At 43.2% G+C, this 23,757-nt stretch overlaps 1 protein-coding gene across 2 annotated transcripts in view; it reads right to left on the bottom strand.

The window, feature by feature from the left end:
- Positions 1-4,188: 4,188 nt before the first annotated feature.
- lrrc4ba (leucine rich repeat containing 4Ba) overlaps positions 4,189-23,757 on the bottom strand; it is a 35,805-nt gene continuing 16,236 nt past the window's right edge. For both annotated transcript variants that reach the window (XM_035179836.2, XM_035179835.2), the window contains 2 exons: positions 11,058-11,602; positions 4,189-8,366 (listed from right to left, as the gene is read on the bottom strand). In XM_035179836.2, coding sequence (XP_035035727.1) covers positions 6,408-8,366; positions 11,058-11,303 — 2,205 coding nt within the window. In that variant the 5' untranslated portion in view covers positions 11,304-11,602 and the 3' untranslated portion in view covers positions 4,189-6,407. The remainder of the gene's footprint in view (positions 8,367-11,057; positions 11,603-23,757) is intronic.

The following is a 23,757-nucleotide window of genomic DNA, read 5'->3' as shown; positions in this document are numbered from 1 at the left end:
TGGGCCTCTGCCACCACAGCAGACAGAGAGGCAGTTGACAGCTCTATTATCAAATCACCAGCTTATATCCATATGGCCGCTGCTGTCTCCTCATGTTGCTCCACACCAGACCTGAATTTACACTTCAAAGCATCGAAATGTACTCTATGGCCCCCGCCCAGCTTCAAACAAATATCAGACACAGCAGAGTGTGATTATGATGCTGAGCCAAGGTGCCCATAAACAGTAAATCTGGGAGTCAGGCTACTGTGGATGGAGGAGAATGTGCTTTTGGAAACTTAACAGTGAGCCTGTCCTCGGAGAGGAGCACAGCTGCTGGGTCAGCACATCCTCTAATAGTTACATGTAGTTCAGGACAGTCCAATACAAGTCCCCGATTCTGCACACTTCACAAAACTGGTTTTCCACAGTGCTCCGGGGCATGAAGTTGCTCCAGAATAATGTTTCCAAATCCCAACACGAGCCACAACATCCCAGATTGTTTGACGCTGTGGTGAAAACCCATTGACTCAAATGTCAGCTTTTCAGGATCTAACAACAACAGACTTCTTTTGAACTTGCATGCCACACATTTTTTTTACTGAAAGGCTTTCTCAGCACGTATAGAAAAATGGAACCAATCCACTGATGTTCGAAATTGGAGTTACAAGGTTTTCACATGACATTCTACTTTATAAAGCTTGAGAAGCTCTGTGTAAAGCAGTGCTCCAGCTTTACTATTTCCATTAATCGGTGCTCTACACTTACATGGGCTGTGAGCATGTCCCATTTCAGTATTTCAGTGACTGTGTGGATTTTTGTCAGTTTTCTTCTGAGCTGCAGCTCAGAGGTTCGCTGACCCACAGCTGAGTGACACAGAGGAGATAGTCATCTGGGATGAGACACCACTCATCACTCTCACATCACAGCCCACACATACTGACAAGCCCCACTCCGACTCCACACAGCTCAAAGCCCGCAAGACGACTGAAACGGACATCTTGTGACCACGACGTGGTTACCAAGGCAACAGGGAAATAAGCCATGTGCTAATGAACCGGCCATTCTCAAATTAAGGACACCTTCACAGGATATAAAGCACACACACGTGTGAATGGCAGCGGTTGAGAGGTTGGTGTCAACCTTCACTGCACTCAGCTGCAAATAGTTTGAGAAAGCTCCACCTCAATCGATAAATCACTCAGTCAGTGACAGTGTGTGTGTTTGTGTGTGCGTGTGTGAGTGTTTTGGGGTGTTTTGTGTATGTGTGCATGTCAGTGTGTTTGGTCAGATTTGATAAGTGGCTGCAGGGTAAGGTTTTCACAGTGATGACACGGAAAAATGTCTGTGCACATCTCATCTCCAGCTCCAGCATGAGCAACGTGGCAGTGACAAAAATCAACAACAAAAAAAGCCAACAACTGTCCACTCTCTCCTAACGTGACTGAACAGATTGACCCGGGCATCTAAGAACTGGTGCCATCAAATCGACCTCACACCAGCGTGATGGTGATGAAACTGGCTCCTTACTGCCAAACATCCCACAGCAGAGACACAGCGGAGCGTGGCGAGGCAGGGCTGCCGGTGGGAGAGGGCCTCGGTGACACAGTGGCACACAAACACTGCTGCACTTTACGGAATCACAGCCGCCATCATGTGAGTAGACAAGCTGCAGCGCCTGGCTCCTCTCTCACAGAGCGTCTTGATGGCCGGGTGAAAAATAATTGCAATAACGATGCATATAACTTACAGCGCCATGATGCTTTTGGCCTCTAAAACGGGGTGAAAATTAGCACTGGTGCCTCAGCACATGCATCAATGACACCATGCGTATCAATAATGCATTGAGCTCTGCTGTCGCTTCACTGCAATTCTTAAAGGGAGGGGTGACAGAAAAGAAATTCAGCAGTCTGGAGCTCACACAGGGCTTGTAGTGCCGAGGTTAACACGTGTGCAACACCGCCCTTGGGGACTGGCGCAAGTGAGGCCGGGGGTATCTAACACCGCCGGCCACAGAGAACATCACACTGAACCTGGAACACCCTCATATCTGTGATTACACAGACCTCCCCCACTGCAAGAGAGCAGCCTCAAACCATTTAATGTGCATCGTTACGATTATGACGAAAAAGTCAAATTCACAATCAAAGAGATTAACCACAAACACAGCCACTGAAATGACACATTAAAAATCACTTAGGCTGCACCAACAGGTGTTGCTCTCGTGTACAGCCAAGCCAGGGCAAGATAATTAACAACAAACCGCACAATCCGAAAAGGGAACACTAACCTCGATTAGTTGGCTAAAGATATGAGGTAAAGAAGAGCTGCCACCGGCCTTGACCTTTAACCCTCCGCGGCTAGAAGTGTCAGATTGACAATGAGCTAAAAGAGGCTGGGGATGTTCTGTCGAAGGGAGAGGTCGGCCTGATTGAACAGACCTTTCATCAGTTGGGCTTATCCCAACATGGAGAGAGGGAGCTGGAGAAGAGGAGGTGGGGGGGTTGCTTAAAGCTAAAAAAAATCCTGTTTTTACTTGAAGTGTCAGTGAGAGGATCATAAAAATGGCCTGAAGCAGAGGGAGACACACAGAGCTCGTTTTAACTGGGGATTTAAAATGGAGGTCTGACCGCCCATCCTCCCTCCTCCCCTCCTTACACAACCTAGCCAGCGTAAGCCCACCTGAACATGCACACGCACACGCCGAGCAGTATTGCATCAACAATGGTGTAACATCCTTTTGCCATAAACAGCGTAGCGCTTCAAAAGTCCTGATTTCTTTGCTTTATACAACACTACAACAGGCATTTTAGAATCCAGAGGTGCAGACACACACACATACACACACACACGCACGCACACACACACACACACTGGTGTTTTTTTACCTATTCCCTGAATGGGTGAACGAGCGGGTCCCTTCCTGCACAGTAAACACAGCATTTCCATTAGAGAGTTGGGAGTGTGTTCAGTGCTCTGTGACTCAGACACTGCAGCGCTGTGACTGTGTGTCTCCGGCTCAACCGATGCTCTCTCTAACACCGAGCATCAATAACATGGCCTCTGGTTTGTGCCACTTCACAGGAGCTATAGGGGCTACACAATGCTTTCCAAAGTGATGAGCTACTACAGGCAATAGGCAGGGCACGCAGTATCCAAGGAATTAGGGGTAAATAGCTTTTGTAACAGTCCTTGCTTTCAGCCGCCGATGTACACAAAACTGACACACGCACACACTCGTACCCATAAGCATGCCCACATGATAATTTCCCTGTCATTTGCACACAGAGAGGCAGATGAATATGTAAATAACTCGAGAGGGGAATATGGATCCCCTGTGCTGGGAAAGGAATATGTTAATGACCGATGCAGGGTATGAGTGTTAATCACAAGTGTAGGGTGCATAGATGCGTTTAGCAATGGTGTGGGGCCTATGCAAATTAAATGCATGGGGGACAGAGGCATGTAAATCGCATGACTCAGTGACAGGAAGTCAGCGGTGCAAGAAATATAGTTGTTGGTGTAAACAAATCAAATATATTAACGAGGAACATTATGGGGCGAATTACCTGGCAAAAAAAATCTTTGGATGCTTGTGCACGTGGATGAAATTCTATACCGTTCTGCTCTTGTCTGTTTAACATTCGAAACTCAAACCAAGACGCTGTGATAAGGGCTGTTGCAGCGGCAACAGTTGCCAGGGAAACCTGATGGCAGGATGCTGAGGGTTGGTGCTGGAGGAGTAGAGATGGGGGGCGTTTTATGTGAGGACACGGGTACAATGCTCAGGTTGATTTGCTACCACTGAAGGGACACTGGCCGACTCGTCGAGATACGGCACCTCAAAGGAACGTGACTGACAAGGTGCAACGAGGTGCCTTACGTTGCGCCGATGGTAATGCCGTTTGGCGCATTAGTCTGAGTTTGTAGTCATGGCAACGAGGTGTTGACATAGCGCAATCGCACTCCGAGCACTGTGATGGCGATGACATTCAGGAAAACATAGAGCGAGTGTGCGTGAGCTTGTAAACCAGAGCAGGGTCTTTCCTATCCCCCTGTGCAGACAAAAAAGGACCCAGTGCCGACCATGTCACATTCGCTATTCCTCCTCTCGAGCAGAGCCAAAGGGATACATTACTACAATTAAAGTTGATTAGAACAAAAATAAAATAAAAAATAGCCACCAAATTTCACAGACTTCAACTGCTATTTTATGTGCCAGGTTTTTTTAATTTTCAAAGTGACCTCTGCTAACAGAACATCTCTCATAATTATAACCAGTGTAATTAGCTAATTATAATAACAATAACAATATTACAATAAAGGTAACACTCGATTTAAAAAAACAGAAAATAATCAAAACTAGATAAAAACCCAAAATGAAAAACACTTATAATAGTTTGTTTTTTTAAAAGAGATCTATAAGGTTCTATATTTTTTCATTTAATTGTCTTTTTCTTTAGAAAAAAATTCACCCACCACTGTATACTGTACTTTATGTCACCTTCTCCTTCACCCAACGAGCTGCGCTTACCTTTAAAAATGCTTGGCAATGCCTGTTGTCCATTTAGCTCCCTGTTGCCATGAAATCCACTCACACACGATAACACTGAGATACAGTTGTGAAATTATCCTCTGCAAAGGAGCAGTCTTCATCAAAAGGTTCATGTCCTGTCTGTAATGCGTGGTGACATGAGGGGTCCTGACTGCTTGAGACATCGGAGCAGACAAGTCAGTGGGGGCTGGATGGAGGGAGCCATTTTGAGGGCCAGGTTATTTCCTGCAGATGCATGTGGAGTTCACTTAGTGGCACGATGAGTCCGCCCCACTGCTGGTCACCAGCTGAAGTCCAACAGCATCAGTCATAACACAACTTCAGTGTCAAATACAAATGAAAAAAATGTACTCAGCTATTTGTATGAACAAGTAGTAATAATAATAATAGTCATGTGGACGCTAATAATGATAACACAACAATAATATGTCATGTGCCGTAGTGATGGATCGTATATGTTGAAACCGAATGCTGATCAAATCTAGAATTAGTTTTTCGAGCGCATGCTTAAGTAGCATGTGCAAGTTTTTAGTAATATACGTAACATACTGTTGATCGTTGTGTTGTGTCGATCTTTAAATAACAAAACAAAGCTCAAGCTTGTTATCATTATTTCCATGATGATCATTATTATTAATACTGCAGCTGAGCTGGATACCAAATGATGAGGAGCTATAGTTGTAGTTCATATTTTCGTGGTAGTATCACAAAGATCCTATATCCACCAATGACCCTTTTAATGTAAATGCCTCGGGTGGGGGGGTGGACACTTTGTGCAGCTACAAAAACAGTTGAGACCAAAATAATTTCACTCAAATTTACTTTGCAAGGTTTTTAGTTTGCCTCCATCTCTTGAAATACCTCTGTCCCACGTGTGTCCTTTAGCAGTACAGTCTGGGCGGTCATCTTGTCCCAACTTGAGAGTAGTTGTGGGAGGGCCACTACAACATCTGTGTCTTTTTTTGTTTTTTTTAATATATATTCTTCAGACGTTGTAGTTTTCAGTCTGAAGCTTGATAAGGTCTCTTTATAATTTATTTCTTTGAATGAAAATATATTTACGGTATATATAATATGTACTTTCAGTCACTTTTTATCTCTTTTATCGCTCATTGTCCTTTTTGCGATGGGATTTTTTCTCCTCCCACGATAAACCCACCAGAGAAGACAGTAGCCAGTAAGGTGTGAACGGGAAAAAAGGGAGAAAGGGAGAGTGAAACCACTGTTGTTGATCTGTCTCCCTGCAAACTCCAGGTCTGATACGTGTGTCCTGGACAGAATCGCTGCACTGCTCTAATTTTGCTTCCTGGAAACCTGGGGCCCATACCGTTCATCCAAACCATTCGCTTGGTATTCAGTTTCTCTGCCAAACAATAATCTAACAACATGGTCAATGGCCATTATCACATCGCCCTCCAAATACATACACTGAATATGTCTGGAAATATACGAATCTGTATAAAACCTAGAGGATCACTGCACATGTGCACATTGTAGCTTTCCACTCTGATTGTGGACGCATATGGAAATAGTTGGCTTGATCTTAGACTTTGGCAAAGACTTTAGCAGGTTGCACAGGTAACTGAATGATTCTGATGTGTCTGTTGTATTTTATAAATGTTTGTTTCGTTAAAAATTATGTGCAGAAGCTATTCTGGGCCTAGTGATCAGATATTGTCCTCTGTCTCCTTCAGTCTTTCTATCTGCTTCTCACCCACAAAGCAGTGACTATGTGAAATTTCATGTCTGCTGGAACCTGTCCATGAGGACAGAAGGCTACAATCAGTCTCATATACTCACAGACACTTTCTGTGTCATTGTCTCTATCCAGCATCCCTTTCTCCTTAACTCTTACTTCCACTCTCACTTTTACTCAGATTTGAGTCTCTTGCACATTTTCTTTGGAGCCACTCTTAAAAAGCAGTGGCTCATTCTGGCCTTTCCCCATGAGGCCTTTCAGAGAACTGTGGAGACCCAGCTGGGGAAGGGGTACAGGGGAGGGTAAGGTGCCACCTGTGGTATTTCCCCCACATGTGGAAGTTGGAACCTGGGAACAGGATAAGGATGTGTTCTGAGAGCAGGATGAGGGGTTGTTGTTGTTGTTGAGGCCCATACCGGAGACTGTGCCCATGCCCAGGCCCATCATGTTGTTGTTGAAGTGATGGGTTTTGTAGTAGTGGTTGAGGTGCTCTGACCGAGCCAGGTTTGGCAGGTTGACCATCTCCGGATGGTGCAGCCGGAGGCTCTGGCCCCCTCCAATTCCACTGCTTCCGCTCTGCGTAACGGTGGAGCCTCCTGAGATGCCGCTGCCTCTGCCACTCGCCCCGGCCCCAAGCTCATCCTCCACATTGATGATCTCAATGGCACGAGCAGGGCCATGGTGTTTATGCAGCTGGTGCTGCTTCCTCAACTTGTAGAACACCACCAGCATCACTGCTGCCATGAAGGTAATGGCTACAAAGCAGCCAATGATGATCTTGGTGGTCTTCATCACATCATCTAGACCTGAGAAGCCCGGCTCCGTGATGGGCGCAGTGAAGGTGGGTCGGGTGGTGCGGGGAGAGGGAGAGGACCAGCTAGTTGACAAAGTAGAAGCTGTGGTGGAAACACCATCTGGCCACAAGTGACCCGAGGGAGTGGGGCCAGAGTGAATACGAATGAAGGTCTCATTGGTGGCAACCAGCGCAGAATCCTCATCTCCTGGAGTCTCCACTGTTTCCACAGTGACTGTTGTAAAGTAGGTGTAGTTGACACTGGCGTCAGCAGCAGTGACATTGAGCACAGCAGTTGCTGTGGTGTTGCCAGCAGCATTGGTGACCATGCAGGTGTACTGGCCTGTGTCTCGCAGGGTGACATTTGTAAAGTTGAGCGTGCCATCATGCAGGACTGATATCCGCACCCGGTAAGAGCCGTGTGTCATTAGAGTGCCATTAGGGGTTATCCAGTTAACAGATGTCGTGGAGGTGCTTGTGCGACACTTCAGTTCAGCGGCCATACCCTCTGTGACATTGAGGTCTGTCGGTGGTTCAACAATGACAGGCGCATAGCAGGTGAAGTGGCTTTGGTCAAGCTCTCCAATGTACTTGCCCTTTAAGAATGGCGGCGCATGGCAGCGGGCACAGCAGGTGGTGTTGCTGGGCACCGTTTCTTTCAACCACCAACTAAGCCAAAGCACATCACAGTTGCAGACCCAGGGGTTGTGGTTAAGGTGTACCCTCTCCAGCTGGTGAAGGGGCGTGAAGAGGTCATGGGGCAAGGAGTGCAGGGAGTTATGGGACAGGTTAAGCTCCTCCAGGCTTTTCAGGTCATCGAAGGCATTACGCTCAATGACCGATACCTGTGAGTGCATGAGCCAGAGCTTGCGGAGAGACTCTAAGCCCTGGAAGGAGCCGGGTCGGATGATCTCCAGTCGGTTTCCAGACAGCTCCAGCTCCTCCAAACGCAAAAGGGCTGTCAATTTGGGAATGTCCTTCAGTCCACACATGCCCAGGTTCAGGTACCGTAGATTGATGAGGCCCACGAATGCTGCGTCAGAGATGAAATCCAACTTCTTGAGCTCACCCAGGTCCAGGCGTCGAAGCGAGGGCACACGGTGGAAGGCATAGCCTGGCAGAGTCTCAATGGGATTGTTGCGCAGCCACAGCTCCCGCAGCTTGCTGAGGTACTCAAAGGCATGTGATGGCACCAGTGTGAGGCGGTTGTCGAAGAGCTCCAGCGTGTTGAGGTTGGGGAGGCCATTGAATGCTCCGACTTCAATCTGACGGATCTGATTCTTGGAGAGTTGGAGGATCTCGAGGTGCCTCAAGTGCTTGAAGGTGTCAGACTTGATAATCTGGAAAGACAGATGAGGATGAGGTTATAATAAACAAACTCTGCAGATGTAAATAGTTAATTTCTCTGCTCATAATGGTAAAAGCGAATCTCTCCATCCTAGTGGCTATTGTTGATACCTGCAGGGGAAAGTGGGCTTTCAGACAGACTGACTCTGACTGCTGATAGTGACACGAGCCAGTTAAACATTCTTCCCAGCGACTAAGCCATGTTGTTGAAAAACAATATGCATCAGGTAACGGACTGAGAGTTTTACTGAATGCCCTGATCCACTAAAATAGCGGTTGTACAGTAAAACCCCAAACCATAATCCTGACCAGCTAATAAGCATAGTTATCTTGTTTTGATTTCTTTTGTTTCCCTTCACATAACAATAGGTTGACAAAGAATACACACAGGCCAGCAGAAGTTGTGAGATTAAAAAAAGGCAAGAATAAGCGAAAATAGAAAATAAACTTTTGGTTGCATTGCTAATAAGGACTATGGTAAACCTACTGTGAGCCCATTCCTATTCCTAACACTGACCTTATTTCAGTGCAGGCTTCAGACACTGACGTTCTTTTCACACTGTTGATTCAATGAGACTCTGGGGATTTTGTAATGACACATTATAATCCCTTGATAACAAACTGATTATCAGTGTTGGACTATTCACAAGAGGTGTCGGCACAAATCACCACAGAGACAAAGCTAAGAAACCAATTTAATTAAAGAAAACAGTCAAAATATTCTGTGTGACTCTTTTCTTTAACCCATTTTACAAATGAACAACTGAAATCGATCTTTTTCTCCTGGAGGACACGATTCTGTGAAACATGGGAGCTGCAGGCCCTGGGCGCTACATACTAGCATCGCTGCCGTCCGTCCAACTCAAGCTCATTTGGCGAGAAGTCAAAGACAGACAGCACGTGAGCGCGACCAAAAGCCCCTTAAATCTGTGACTGTTTGAGATATGTGTGGCCAAAGCCCTCTGTGAGACACACAGAGACTCCTGGAGTCAGGCCATTGCCTCTTCTGTATGTAGAGCAGGAGGGGGGGTTAGGCAAAGAGGGGCCAGAGAGAGAGAGAGAGGAGTGGGGATGTTAAGAGGAGGTGGGAGCTGTCAAGGCTTTACTCTCAGGGTACTCAGTGTAGGAAAAAATAAGCCAGAGAATCTAGGATGCCTTCAGGTGTTAAAGCATTTTTAGATTTTTAATCATTTCAAATGGGCCTGCAGGATATGACAAACCAAATCGAAATTTGAAGGCTAAAAATGAAACACAACAAATGTTGTTATTAGTTCTTTACTCTTTTCTTCAATGTGAGCAGCATCGCTTTAACCGTCACACACACAATCATGCGGCATGATGTCCCATTTATGCTCCGTTACCGTCACATAACGTTTAATAAGATGTTTCCTCTGAGGAATAGAGGATATCAGGCTGCTCTGCCTGATGTACAGAGCAGTCTGACATGATTAGAGATGCACTAGACAATTTTAACAATGTCTAGGATACTCGTTGCTTTTCATTAATGTAGTGGAAATGAATTTTTAAATCACAAAAGAACAAAGCACTGTCAGCAACATGAGGAGGAATCCAATTACTTCAAATGCTGCTGCAAAGAGTAAACTCCAACCACTGTGTTTATAAATGTAGAGACTCGTGTGCTTTGTATCGATGGTCTGTGGTTAAATGATCTTCCCTTGCAGCTGTAAAGCCACAAAACACTGTCTAGGGACTCTAGATAAATTGGTAATGCATACAAAAGGCAGCACTATGTCATAGAAATATGCCTTGCTTTCAATTCATAAAATATTCCCTCAGTTCAGTCGAGGCTTTAGTGCACTTTTTCTACCATTATCACCGCTTACTTTTCTGTCTATTCTCTGAACTTAAGTTTCTGAGAGAAAACCTGTATCAACAAGTTAATCCTAACATCCGCTCCTGCCTAAGGTTCTTATGATAATGGGTAGAAAATGAATAAATAAAATAATGCATATATAAGTATAAAAAGACACATAAGTATAATCAGGTCTGTGTGGATTTATTTGAGCACTCTGAAGGAGAAAATCCTCAGTCTGTCACACGGGATATGTCTCTTCTATCAATAACTTGTATAAATGGCTACACTTACAATAAATGAAATCAATAACTGTGTTAGGATGTGTCGACAGGCCGTGAGCTGGAAAGACTGTGAAAACTAGACACAGTGGCATGTATGAAATGATAGAATGTGTGTATTCTACGTGTGATTTATGTTGTGATGCAGTTGTAAATAAAAATGAGAGTGAACCATGACCTCCAGTCGGTCGTCGCTATTCGAGAAACAACCGGCAGTCAAAAGAAATCAATAATACTTTCAGACAAGCATTAAATTACTGTGCTTGATGCGAGTTGGAGCAATAAAATATGAATTTATTTTAAATTAAAAGACAATTATTTATCATCTCTATATGTGCATCTCTGCCATATTTGTGTTGTAAACTTTTTGCTGTGTATATCGGTGCACAACACAAACCACATTGGGTATTGTGTTGGACAAAATGAGTTAGTTGGATAGTTAGTTGTTCTGGACTCTGGTCCGAGGCAACTTTCACACCAGTTAATTTGGTTCGGACTTTACTGAAACGTCCAGAGGTCCGGACCAAACAAGGTACATGTGAAAGTAACCATTGACAAGACATGCTTTGACCTGACGAGCGAGTATTTACCTGTATTGAGTTCTCCTGCAGATTGAGGTATCGCGTGTTGACAGATATGCTCTCGGGCACCTGCTCCAGGTTTTGCCTGGTGCAGATGACTCGGCTGGCCTGGTTGGAGCAGGTGCAGAGGGAGGGGCAGGAGGAAGCGGCTCCTACCAACTCCGGCCCAGGGAGGAGGAGCCGCAGTAGCAGCTGGGCCAATAGAAAGAGGAAGGGGGAGGGGCCGGGAAGGCAGGTCAGCGTGGCGATGCGCATGGCAACTGGGACATGACCCTGCTCTTTAATCCGAAGGTACAGGTGAGGTGACTCCACTCTGGTGGATTTGCGAGAAAAGGTTTATTTTCCCTTTGGTTCTCCAGTGGCAATTTGTTCTTTCTAATTCCACATCCTTTGAGATGTTTTGTGTCCTCTGTCGATCTCTGTGCTTTTTCCTCTTGTTTTTTTGCACATAGAAATATGCAGATAAACAGATGTTATTCCCTTTTTTTTCCTCCCGTGTGTTGTCTGGGGATTCGACTGAGGCTTTTTGTGAAGTGAGAAGAACCCAGGAGTTACTGTGGAAGAACAAAAGAGAGAGAGACAAAGACAGAGCAGATATTAAAGCAAGAACACAGACAGCGTGCCGTGTTCACCAACAGAGAATGAATAGAACAAATAATAGGTAGACATCTACAGTGTAGCTTATCATGGGACAGACTGTCTAAAAATCTGTGAGAAGCATTAGAACTTCTTTGTCTCTGCTCATATCAAATCCCACATAATCCCTGAGCAGACATTTTGTCAGAAATCAAATCCTTACACCCAGGGCAGGTGGAAGCCGATTTCTGTAATTAATGGTTCAAGGTGCTGGAACGGAAATATGGAAAACATGCAATCATAAGTAGGACAGCAGGGTATGTTCTCTCTTTACAGGACGGCATTCAGCATGTAAACATGAATAAATCAGAACGACATACATTTTTGAATCATTTGTATGATTGTAAACAGATGAGCTGCATCACACACCATCACACTGAAACAGTAAAGCAATTGTGGTTTTACCATAATTTCCACTTGGAGTTCCCAAGGCCGATTTTCTGTGGAAATGTTTAGTTTCAGAGCAGAAAGTACTGCAATTATTTTCATGATGCATTTAATTAATAAATGTAATATATTCGCTAAAATGTTTACAGGAAAAATGATCGTGGAAGATTTCAGATGTGTTGTGAAGGATATTAGGGCCTATCCCATTTCACCTCTTCACCCTACATGTGAACGTGCCAAACGGAGGGGTAGGGTGTCCCACTTCTTGTTGGGATGGAGGGTTAGGGGCAAGTGTTAGGTCTTTACAGATTTCCCAGAATGCCTTGCGAATCACTGGCAAGATAGCTGCAAAAGCCATTCGAGAGACCCACAAATGTAGCATTGTCTCCATTAACAGGGATTTAAAAATGACGATAATAATCGTAATATGTTAGTTTAATATCGTTTCAATGTATTATGGTCATTCTTTACACCTGCAGATGTCTCTGTAGCTAGCATGCTAATGTTACATTGTTATTGCTGATTTATGCACTATAATCCCGTATTTTGACATAATTCCATGTATTTAATTTAACTAGCGTATAGCAGCGAGGTTACTGGAATTAACTGCTCCTCAAATAACAATGCATCCTGGCAGGGTTGCCTACAGACCACAGCTCGTAGCCTGAAGAAGTGTGCTTTATATACGATTTATACGTGAAATAATGCAGCGCATCGAAGCTTTTCAATTTCCGTTGGATGAATGGTAAATGTCATTGTGCTGTACCAGTATTGTCATAGTACGGAGGGAGAGCAGGAAAACATTCACTTGCATTAGCAGAGATGTTATTTGTATATTATAGGTTTGCCACTTTAGTAACTGCAAACAATAGCATTGGTTTATTAAATATCTCAACAATGTTATTACAATGACATTCCCGGCAAAATGTTTTAGTTGCGTCTATTTACATCGACAACTACTGATGACGTGTCAAGTTCCCCCGACGACTTCTGATGATGTAATGGCTTCTTGAAGCGCGTCCCAAATCGTAGGGGAAGATTTCAACCACTACTCCTTGTAACTCTGTTTCAAGGGGCAATATAACCCTAGAAAACAAGATTTCAGTTAACTATTGAAAAGATTTACCATGTTGGTAATTTGTGGGCTCTCTTATATATTACTTGGATGCAATAAAATATCCACAAATGTTGACACTTGTCCATCAGAAGTTACCTGAGCATGAAGTGATGCCAAAGTGTTTCTTTTTTCAGGTCGACAATCACAAAAGAAAAACAAAAAGTTCGCAATTTACATCATTTGTTCATCTTTTTAAAGCTTCACTTGATTAATGATTCTGATTGTTAATTAATTATGAAAATTGTAGATTAGATAATGTTTTCTGCATCTAACAGAGGCAAAATGATGATATTAGCACATAATAATAATAATAATGACAAATTTAAAAAAAGAATAAAACCATGTATGATTTTTAATCTGTAGAACAAAATGTGTAAAAAGTGAGTAAGTAACTTTCACGTTCATCTTCTCCATTTCAGACGTTTGAGAAAATCCTTATGAAAAGAGTTTTAGCCGACCAGCTACCAGCTGAATCGTGACCATAACATATTTGATTCAAAAAAAGAAAAAAATATTGGAAAAAGGCAAAGGTACAAGACTGTGTACATAATTATTTTAAGAGTGGGAAGGGAACTACACAGCCAATGTGAACCAATATGCTGGCCCTCACTAACACTACACTCCAGTACATGACCTACTATCTAAACCCCCTTTTCCTCTGGTCAAAAAAACCTACTTACATCTGGCTTTTGTCTAAATTCACTCCCCGGGCAGATTACTCTGCAGTAGACATGGGTTTTAATCGCTTCGGCTCTGATCGGCAGTGATGGAAACATGACACCCAGGTGAACGCACCAATTTGGCAAGACAGCGAGGAGAGAGCGCCTCAGTTTTTGGGGGGTTTGTGACATCGAACATGAGGCACCAGGGGGTGGGGGGGAACACTCCTCCGATGATGGGAAAGGAGTCACTCGCCTTTTTAGTGGTTTTACACACATTTAAATAACCTGCATATAACCCCTAATTTTGGTGAAAAAGTGGTAGAAGAAAACCACAGCATGCTTAGAAAGGGACATCGTGGTTGCTCTGTGGTAAACAAAATTAATCGCTGATCGTTGGCAGAATGATTTTTGTGGTTGTGGTAATCCTAACAATCTCTTCAAGTAAAAAAACATCCACTTTGTGAAAGCAACAGGGTTTATGGGGAGGACCATTAATAACACTACTGGTGTGAGATCGAGGCTTCCAATCATCACAGCCACAGTTTCATTTGTTAACGCTAATTATACCACGGTACAGCAATTAACAAGACAATGACATATTGATGTTTGAATGTGCAACCACCTTTAAAGGGATAGTTCACCCAAAAATGTTAATTCACTCTATATACTCAACACTATGCCTCCTGGTTACTGGTGCAGTTCTTGCAAGAACTCGTGATAGCTGCAGTTACTGCAGCAGTAATTAGGAGGAGGATAACAGCAAACATTTATTTATTTATTTTCTGGGGGGGCTTTTTTATCGCCTTTAATGGATAGGACAGAGTAAGCTTGTGAAAGGGGGATAGAGAGAGAATGGGGAGGACATGCATACATGGCTGTGGGTCGGAATTGAACCCAGGCCTCTGCGGGTTCATTGGCTCTACCAGGTGAGCTATATGCCGCCCCGACAGCGAACATTTAGGCTAAAAACATGGTGTAAATTAAGCCGTTTCGAGTGGATTTTTAATATCTGGACTTACGGACACTTTGATGACACAACAGGAGCAGTATGGAGGGATTTTATGTTTTTTTTCCTGTTGTTATTTTAGCGTTTGAAGGAATGGTCGCCATTAACTTCAATTGTATTGGATTTGGCTGCAACACTGTTTACCCCTGAAACTCCAGAAGTGTTTTGCGGAGTCAAACACATCACCCACCCCTCCATCAGCACAATGGTGAGTAGATAGAGTGCATTTTCATTTTTGGTTGAACTATCCCGTTATTTAAACTCATACTTATCAAAGCAGGTTGCAGCTCTGGAAAACATCACTAGGCTGAATCCAAGTAGGAAAAGTGTAATGTTTTTTGCAGCAACAGCAGCATAGACTAAAATGCAAATTCCGCTCCTGTATAAGAACAGTATTGTGTGCTCCAGGGGCTGGAGAATGGTAGCGAATGCTGCAGTCTACATCAACACTAATGTATGGCCAGATTCAGTCCGGCTCCACCAGCAGGGAGAGCAAATCCCCCTCTACAGGTTATTTAGACCTGAATATCCTCAACTAAGGGCATCCAGCAATATGGATATGGTTATCAATGATGATGGTTGTAATGACGGAACTTTGACACGCAAACTCATTTGAAACGCTGAGCATCCTCACTTGGCAAAGTAAGAAAGGAGACGGGGGTAAGAGAGAGAGAGAATGAGAAGGAAAGAAGGATTATTAATCTGATAGATGACTGTATGGCTGCAGGCGGAGAAGGGAATTATCAACACTACAGTAATAGATGAATACTGAACAGCTGCAGAGAGCGGGCCGGAGAAAGAGAGAGGGAGAGAGAGAGAAATAAAGAGATAGAGATGGAGACAGATGGAGGAAAGGTTGAGTGAGAGGGATGATGAGGGATAAAGACCCAGGGAGAGGTATAAATAGTGAGAAGAGCAAAAAAGAGATCAGTAAAAAGAAAGATAAAAAAAGTGGAAGAGGGAAAATAAGGAGGGAGAGAGGAAGAAGACACATTAATATTAATCATCTCTTGCTCAGTGAGAGAGAGAGAGAGAGAGGGGGTCTCAATAGAGAGATGAATATAAAATAGAGAGAGATGGAGGGAGGGGAATGACAACACAGAGACGCATATAAAACAGAGAGCAACGGAGAGATGGAGGCAAGAGACAATATGAGGGGATGAATATGAAACAGGTGGAGACACAGAGACGGAGAGAGAGACAGAGAGAGAGAGAGAGAGAGAGAGAGAGGTTTCTCCTGAGTGCTGGATGTGTGGGAGGAGAGGTGGGGGTGAGATTAATCAATAATGTGTACGCAGTATAGTTCAATGACATTAAAACACACACACAAGGACGATATGATAAATCATATCAGCAGCATCATCTCCGCTCAGACAGAACAGGACGACGGCAGCGACGGTGGGACGACAACTGCAGCAACTGCAACACACGGACGGCGGCGGGGATGCAGCCGTCACCTGGGGGACGCCGGCTCTCGCTGCCCTGCAACTGCCCTTCGCCTCCATCACGACACACAGCGGTGCCAGCAGCGACGGATAAAGAGGCACTCAAGCGTTATTTTTGGCTCGGCTCTCACTTTTTTTTTTTTTTTAAACGTTTTTTTTAAAATTTCCAGTCACCTTTTCCTTCCTTCTACCAGCGAGAACTACGTTGCAGAGCTATTTCAGGTAGACGGCGTCTGAGCGTAGTTGAAAAGTGCGAGAAAAAGAGAAAGTGGAGGCTGGGGTTAAGATGGTCGCTCAGATGTTGGGTGGGTGGGGTTGTGGTGGCTGAGAAGACGGAGACTAGTTGGAGCTGACAGCTGGTTAGAGGCTGTTTGATTGTGCTCTGCCTCGCTGCTGTCACTTCCCACATGATACAATAGTCTCCACCTGCACTCCTCCCTCCTCTTCCTCTCTCCATCTCCCCTGATATCTCCCATCTCCTTCTATAAAACGAGGAACACTCACTTTGTCTTCTTCTTCATCTTCTCTGTGAACACTTTTGCAAACTCATTCACCCTTCTCCCCCTCCCCCCCTTGTTTCCTCCCCTCACACTTCCTTCGTCCCTAGTGCAACAGACTGTATTTCCTGGACCTCCCTCCGCCCACCTACCCACCTGTATGACCCACTGTAGTGTCCACTATCAGGGGGGTTAACGCCACACTGACCTCGCAGTTTGATGAAAGATCAATCTGCTACAATGATGCATATTAATCCTTAACCCCAAAACACACACACACACACACACACACATTCCTCATCACAACCCCCGATTCTCCTTCCACCACACACACACAGACAGATGCACACACACAAACACACTGCAGCTTCCTTTCCCCCCTTTTGCTCTCTCTCGCTGCATTCAAATCTTAGCCAACAGAGTTACCATGGTTACCTATTCACCACAGTCTCACACTCTGTCCAGCTGTATCCCACCAATTCCACTTCCACCCCGCTCCTCCTCCCCCCTCATTAGCACCCTATACACATTCATATAGAAAAGGCACAGAGCGAACACGAGTGTGAATGACATCGACTCTCTGAAAGACCATTAAGTCTGCGTTACAGCGGGCCGCATTCAGGTTTTTAGCACCGATCATTTTAATTTGTCCAGAGTGTCGGCCCAAATGACAAACAGCCATAAATCACACACACGCAAAGGTCAGGGTCACTCTTCCTGTGAGTGATGATGCAGTGACAGATTAAAAGGTAAGCAAACTGACATTCTGGCGACTTAAAAGAAATTAAATGGACATAGAAATAATCAAATGAAAGGGCAGCTTTTAGCACCTTAAGGCCCTAAATCAGTTTCTCAATATGAGCGCTGGGCCTTGACGTGAAAACACATATAATTTTCTGCCCAAGTCAAAAACTGTTTTGGTTATGGCAGGAAATATTTCCATATTTCATCACATGTTACCTAGAACCAATCACAACATGATGACAGTTGTTCTTTTTCCACATGCTGCTATCCTGTTACATTACATATCATTTAGCCGACAACGACTACGCCTTGCAGTAAGTGCATTCAACCATGAGGGTACAAACCCAGAACAGCAAGAATCATGAAAAATCTAAAAAAGACAAACTACCAAGTGCTACATATAAGTGCAACTTGACTTAGACCATCTTCTTAGCCAAGGTAGGGAGCGGAGGAGCGTGTAGTGTTAGTAAACTAAGGTAGGTTGAAGACCAGTCGAGCTGCTGCATTCTGCATTCCTGTCAACTCTTTAAAGGAGACAAATTATGCTTTTTCAGTGTTTCTCTCCTCTAGTGTGTAAAACTTTTTCAAGGTTAAAAAATAAAAACATTGAAGCTCCTTCAACACGACAGTCGTCCGTCTTGATACTTACCAGGAATCGGGACAAAATGAAACATAAATAATGCAAATCCAGCAGCTAGTCTGATACGCCCTGCAACAAAGCCAAGTAAAGTCATTTCCTACACGAGCTGGAAGCGGTTGACCAATCACAACAGAGTGGGACAGCTGGCCAATCAGAGCAAACTGGGCTGCAGCAAGAGGGGGGCCTTAAAAAGACAGGGGCTATAACCAAGTGTTACAGACAGAGGCTGAAAAGAGGAGCTCCAGCAATGGGCAGTGTAGTGATGTCACTATAAAGAAAAATTGGTTTCAATACCGATACCAAGTCATGAATATAGATAACGATACTTTTTAGATACTTATGGTAAAAAAAAAAAGAGATTGGCTCTAGATGAGCCAGACTTCTGTAGTAAAAAAAAAATTGGTTAGAAACATTATGGTGATAAATTTGTCATAGCTGAGGGTTTAATTATTTTGTGAGGCTACAGCAGTGTGCAGGCTAATCCTGGGTTTGGGCTTCCATGAAATGCCAGACTTAAAATGTTATCTATGCTCATTATTGCCATGCTTAATACATTTGTTTATCTGTTCAGTGTTTTCTTGTTTGTTTGTATTCATGCATGAAGGCTATATATAATTTGGATCATTGTAAAGATCAAGATGTTGTTAACTTTAATAATTTCTTATTATAGATGTATATGTGAGAGCTGCTGCAGTGAGAGAAAAGACGCATGTCTACGGGGAGGCACTGCAGGTTACATGGATTGAGTGAAAGCAAAGCGTTGCACACACAGGAAATATACGGCTCAAGTTTAAACTCTCAGGCCCGGAGCACAGGCTGAGGAACAGCTGCTGTTCAGTGGTGCTCTTCTCGCACCCTAACACTTCCTATAGGCTACCCTTTCCAAATTAAAAGCACTCCAGTGCTTCTGTTGACTGAATACATTCATTTGTTTTCAAAAGAGTTTTATTTTGAAATATTTGCAGGCGCGGAGGATGCTCAGCTTCATACTGTATAGTACTGGTATTTATTTGAGTAGTCCTGTGTACTCAAATACACAGGACTACTGTAGTTATAACGGAAACCTTCAGGTGATGGGCTGTAGTCTCTCTCTCTCTCTCTCTCTCTCTCTCTCTCTCCCATTTATGGTCATTTTCAGAATAAATTCTGAAAAACTTTAAAAAATGTTGAGAAGTAAAAAAAAATATTCTTGGATCTGCCCTCCGATCTGGATCTGTGGCCAACTTTAATGTCTTCTCTGACCTACACTGCATCCTAAGTTATATGGAAATCCGTCCTGTAGTTTTTGGTGTAATCTTGCTGATAAACAAACATTCCTACCAACCAACCGACAAACGGACAGCGGTGAAAACAGAACCTTCTTGGTGGAGGTAATTGTGGACCTGAATATGGGCTTAATATGTCTCCTTTAATACACAGTCAGTAGAAATGTTATTAATTCTGAATTTTAACTTGATTGTTGCTTATTTAAATACATTTAATTCTATTGAAAACTATAATCCATAATTTCTTATCAACAATGGATCACTTTCATATGAAAGTGGTTATTAGTAAAGACGAACCCACAGAGATTCATCACAGAACATCAGAGCTCACCGGAGCTATTTGAGCTTCTTTCAGCTCATTGTTTTGGTTCACACTCTTTCAGCTGCAGTCGGCTGCTTTTTTCAGGGGAAACGTTCTGTTAAACCAACTGTTCACCACCTGCCTACAAACAATCTGCAAACACATGAAAGTTACAAACTATACGCTGTTGAACATGCAAGAGCATTTAAAAGATAAAGATCCAGAGATTTCCATCAGGAGTAAGTAAAGTCAAAGACAGAGCTAAAAGTAGAGTAAATATTGGACTTACATTCACATGGAACCAGGTATTATAATGCAGTGTAAAACCTTTCCTCTACAGTTTCAGGCAGCTGCTGTTGTCATTCATTTCTGTTCAAAAACTAAAAATCAGATTGATACTTGCTGTTGTTGCATAGTCAACTACAATATCATTACATGATAACGTACAGTAGTAGAGTTAAGAGTCTGCATGTGGAAGTTAATTCAGAACTGAAGTGGTGACAACCACACATTGAAGTTTAAAGCGTGTAGATTTTTCTCTGAAAGGGAAATGAATACAACCAGCACATTCTTGGAACAGAAGATTAAATTCACTCAAATTCCTAAAACACAGTTGAATGCTCTGCAAAATGGTCAGAAGCTGATGGCCCAGAATGTTCCCAGTATTCCTTTTTAAGTTTCCCTTGAGCTTCAGAGAGTAGCTTCAAAGTTAAATTAAAAACGTCTCCCCACGCTGTTAGACAACATTACACATACAACATAATCTCTGCTCGACGAAATATTCAAATTTAAGACCATTTTCGAAAGCTGAAGGAGTCCATCAAATGAAAGATTCCAGATGTCCTCTGCATTTTTCTACTGATACAGTACTTCCCTCTAATTCAGTCTGACTCATTTGACATCTTTAGGATCTTGACAGGAATTTAAAACAACATTTTGTGCATCTGAGCAAATGCTTGGTTGCGCAATATGAATTTTTTATGCCTGATTCGCCACAGGCCCCGTAGGGTCTAAAAGGTTAAAAGACCCCTATCTTCATGTTTTTGATCCTAGCTGCAATGTTGTATCCTGCTAAGTTTATTTCATAAAGATTTATGTCAGCCTCTTAAGGTTGGGTAATTGAGTTTGTATAATTTTACCCTCCACTACAACTCTGCCTGTGACCACAGAACCATAATGTCAGGGGGAAGTATCAGCAGCGCAGGATTTTGCTCCTTGCGCTGAGTGAGGGATCGTCAGCAGGGTACAATGATCATGAATGGGCTGTGCAGCACATGGTTGTTGAGCTGCTCTCTCAAGTGTTCTGTCTGCACATCAGCATGGAGGCCCACCAATAATGACTTGATATAAAAATGGACATATGGACTCTGGGTCTAGAAAGGGACGCCAACGTGGAAGAGCCTGAAACCTCTGCGATAATAACAATAAAAAACGGGTTAAAACAAATGAATTGATTCCGTTAACAAAAACACTGGATGCTTTTACTTTGAAACGGGTACAGGAAGTGTTGCGAATATTTACGTTTGCGACATGTTCGACAAAAAAACATTGAAACTGTGGTGAAAGACCATTCTCACTGTCTATTGTGCTGTGAACCACATGCAGCACGTGGAGAAAACAGGTGAGAGCCCGACTCTAGAAGAGCAGCGCGGCTCACAGGCAGGAGACGCACCGGAGACATGCAGATTTCGTGGGCAGTGTGGCGGCTCTAACCTGATCAAATGGGCGCCGAAAGGAAAAGCAAGGTGTTCACACAGCCCGGGCGTTAGGGTTGGGGTTGTAAAATGAAGTCAGTTTCTATAGAAGTAAAATAACTCTTACTTCTCACTTGATCACTTCATTGAGTAAATTTTGGTTCCATTTAAAGTCAAATAGACTACAAAGCACAGTATGCCTTTAGGATTGGATACTGTGAGATTGAGAGATAGTACCGCCCAATGGGTGCAAGTTTCAAAAAACCAAGATGGCGCTGAACAAAATGCCAAACTCTAGGCTCCAAAACGGAAGCGCACTAACCAATAAGTGACGTCATGGTGGGTTGCCAATTCGCACGCACAAAGATGGCAGCTCATTCAGCCACAGGAAGAAGAAAAAAAAGGAGCGAATAATGCTTGTGCGGTGGGACTAGAGCTGGGATCTCTCCTGGTCACAGTGTTGTTCCGTGTGACGCTTAAAGACAGTGGAAAACTTGTTCTCACACACCTCAGTTCCTGGGACAAGGGAGTCATTTAAAATAATAACGTAAAACAGATTTTATCCCAAACAGCAGATAACAAGTTTACCTACTGTGCCACAGCTGCTGATACTTCTGTTATATGAGGGATGGCACATTTCACGGCAGCTGATGATTCAGTCAATTTACCCAATTTACTTTTTATTAAAATTCAGTTAGCGCTGGCCCATGTCTGAAATGATGAATATGATAATGCTTTTCTGATCAATATCAATATTGATCGACAACACTGTCTGAGCCTCTTAATCAGAACAGAATTCAGGGATCAGATTCCTTTGGGAGCGGCTACATTTACGTAAATCTGGTGTCTCAGTGCAGACCTTTAGTGCCGCACGTTCTGCAGTAACAACTGTTTCAGAGGCTTTACCACCCACAAAAAAAATAAAATTCTGAGGGGAAATTGGCTCCTTTGATCTAAACAGCATCAATATCGGCCTTAACAGCCCACATAACAGATCGCACTAAAAAACGATTCTGAAACTATCTTCTGCAGAATTTGCAGCACACGAGTAAACAGGGACAATTCTCGAGGTCTAATTGCTCACGACTGGCAGAGGGTGATGAACAGGGCAAAAGTGAGAACCCAGATCCACCCCCTGCCTCGCCCCCTCCAACCCTCCGTCTCCTGTTTCAGGTTGAGTGCCAGCAGCAGCGAGTGGATGTTTCCTCACAAACTGACAGAGGCTTGGCACCTTGAGGCATCGCTAGGGGGCAAAGTCTCAGGGGAAATGTGAGGTCCGTGTGTCGAATAGAGGATTGTCGCCGCTCTCCCACCTTTGAGGAGATTCTTTTGAGCTCCATTTCCAGGACTATGTCACACTTTTGGGTGCTCATGCGGATGGTCATCTCACTGGGTCACTGACTGTGTCTCTGTCAGATCCAGTTTTTATACCTTCTATCACTCAGGCTTCGTGATAGAAGTGGAGTATCTTAAAAAATGAATTCTTAATTTCAGCAACACTGAATTTTTTACACACATAACAGTTTATTTGAGTATTTTTATAAAATCGAATTTAATTTTACTTTATTCTTGAACATCAACCTAACTTTTTTGTCATTTTGCTCAATTTCTTCTACAAATTACTGAACTGAATGTGTTTCTGTTGAAAACAGACTGAGTGTCACAGTATCAAAGCACAATGAGGATTTTTTCACTTGTTTTAAGAAATTATATTTTGACATGAATCAGTGGGATACAAAAAAGATCATACTTTTTTCATACTTGATAATACACCTTCTACAAAATCCTTCAAGTGAAGCATTCTAATATCTCCACTGAGGATAGAACATCAATGAAAACATTGAAGTTCATATATTTGTATTTTAAGGGATTACAAGCCAAACATTTTCCATTTAGTAAGCTAATTATTTTATTTACTAAAGTATGTTTATGATGTTTGCATAGCTGTATATTTACATATGTATATTTACTGCTTCTTTAAAAGTGTATTCCTACTTCTTTGTATTCCGTTGAATCTCCGTCTGTGATTCCGTCACACCCTCAGTCTGACCACATCTAGTTTCTGATTGGTTAGTTCAGCCACATGTGACTCAGAATGAGGATATGTTGTCTGAGCGGGGGTGAATCAGTAAATTGCCGTTAAAAAAAGTTATCCGTCTCCATCCTGCTGTTTCTTTATATCAAGAGTGATCAACTATCACATTTAACCAACACGTTAGACTACAATGACAGATCTTTTTGGCCACCTGAGCACTTAGTAATTTAGCCTTGAACACAATATTGTCCCCCCCATTTTAAACTGATAGGGTAAACAT

The sequence above is a fragment of the Hippoglossus stenolepis genome, chromosome 16 (genome assembly GCF_022539355.2).
Source record: "Hippoglossus stenolepis isolate QCI-W04-F060 chromosome 16, HSTE1.2, whole genome shotgun sequence".
In the NCBI taxonomy this organism is placed as follows: domain Eukaryota; kingdom Metazoa; phylum Chordata; class Actinopteri; order Pleuronectiformes; family Pleuronectidae; genus Hippoglossus; species Hippoglossus stenolepis.
The sequence above is the reverse complement of the archived record's forward strand: the minus strand, read 5'-3'. Positions and strand labels throughout refer to the sequence as shown.